The sequence below is a fragment of the Anarrhichthys ocellatus genome, unplaced genomic scaffold (genome assembly GCF_004355925.1).
Source record: "Anarrhichthys ocellatus isolate YVR2014 unplaced genomic scaffold, GSC_Weel_1.0 scaffold19, whole genome shotgun sequence".
Lineage (NCBI taxonomy): Eukaryota > Metazoa > Chordata > Actinopteri > Perciformes > Anarhichadidae > Anarrhichthys > Anarrhichthys ocellatus.
The window spans coordinates 1,893,193-1,894,861 of NW_022280049.1; the positions used below are offsets into that span (position 1 = coordinate 1,893,193).

Below are 1,669 nucleotides of genomic sequence, written 5' to 3' on the forward strand. Positions count from 1 at the left end.
CACACACACACACACACACACACACACACACACACACACACACACACGCGCGCGCAATCCAATCTCCTCCCATTTCCCTGCTTGGCTGGAGTTTTGTCTGTTTGAACCGAAACCTCCCGCAGTCTGGAGAAAATCTTTAAATCAACTGAATAATGATGTGGTTACAGTGCATCACACCTCTACACTACACAACGTCGGTGATGTTTTTACTTCAAATAACTGATTAGATATGAGCTCTTGTTTTCCTTGGCCTCAAATGAAGCCCTCTTGCTTCTACTCTAAGCTGAGGCTAATTCTAGATATCGCCTAACGCCTCTTCTCCACGACTTGACACAGTATCTCTATTACAAGATGACATCGGCAGGTACAGATCAACACGGTGTTGATTTAATCTCCAATCGGCCGTTAATGGATTAAAAGAGCACATCCAACGTTATCACGTATTAGTGGTAACATTGAGGGCATGTTTTGGCCCCGTGATTAAAGGCCGAGGCTATTTTTTTGTGTGCCATATTCTGTTGTCTTGGTAGCAACGATATTGTTGTTGCTTGTGGGGGTCAGATGACTTCTATTGTTTGAGTATAATACCCAAGTGTATAAAGCGAGAACCCCGGGGACGGAGCTTTTAAAGTGCATTATTAGCTGTCCTTTCACATTAGCGGGGCCAATGGGTTTGTTTTTTTATACTCTGTTTTTATACAAGTGCTATTACTTTTATTTTATCTAATTTATATCATGCAGAATCTGACAGGAGTAAATAAGCAAAAAGGAAAGTTTAAAAAAAAAAAAGAAAAAAAGCACCCTCCCCCGTGTGAGAGGTTGAGAGGTTCAAATGAAATGGGTTTCATATGAAAGTAATGTGCTGTGTTCTCCGGCTGTCCTAATGTGTAGCGGACCGCCTTGCCTGAGTCACACAGCTGTCCCCGTGCTCTTAATTAGCCCTAACAGCCATTTCTATTCCATTAGCAGGAAGCAGCAGCTACCTCAGCAGCACGAGCACAACCAGCCCAGAAGAATACACTCTTACACAGCACACAATGCACACATACGTTCATATATATATATATATATCCATGAATGCACCTGAGCGGGCAATGTTTGATTTACTGCCTAATAATAGTGGAGATGTATCTTTCTAAGCACACGGGGTGCACATGCACACGTGCACACCGGTCCTACAGACTATACTGAGCATGAGTCTGTCTAATGTATGAAACCAGTGTATTGTCCTCCTCTCTGAATGTTTCCCCCCCCTCCCCCTCTGCCTTGTCCCAGATGACCAATGTGACGGTGCCCTTCATGTTTAAGTATGCGGTGGACGAGCTGAACCAGATGTCGGGACACATGCTGCACCTGAATGACGCGCCAAGCACTGTGGCTACCATGGCAACGGCCATGCTGATTGGCTGTGAGTCCCAGGCTCGTGTTGCAGCGGCAGGAGCTCATCAGAGGAGACCGTGGGACTGCCTGTTATCTACCGGCTGACCTTCCCCCCCGACACATTCATATCAGTGGTCCCTGCCTCTCCCTCATTATTTACAGTGTGGTCCGTTCTGCGTCTTGAGTTCACCTCGGTCGATCTTCGCCGCCGGCGTCTCGTGAGCGCTGACGACTTTGCAGGAGTGTGTGTGTGTGTGTGTGTGTGTGTGTGTGTGTGTGTGTGTGTGTG

At 46.6% G+C, this 1,669-nt stretch overlaps 1 protein-coding gene across 1 annotated transcript in view; it reads left to right on the forward strand.

Annotated features, from left to right (window-relative positions):
* abcb7 (ATP-binding cassette, sub-family B (MDR/TAP), member 7) overlaps positions 1-1,669 on the forward strand; it is a 23,193-nt gene that overhangs the window by 5,737 nt on the left and 15,787 nt on the right. Inside the window, exon 5 of the mRNA XM_031857768.1 lies at positions 1,276-1,408. Coding sequence (XP_031713628.1) covers positions 1,276-1,408 — 133 coding nt within the window. The remainder of the gene's footprint in view (positions 1-1,275; positions 1,409-1,669) is intronic.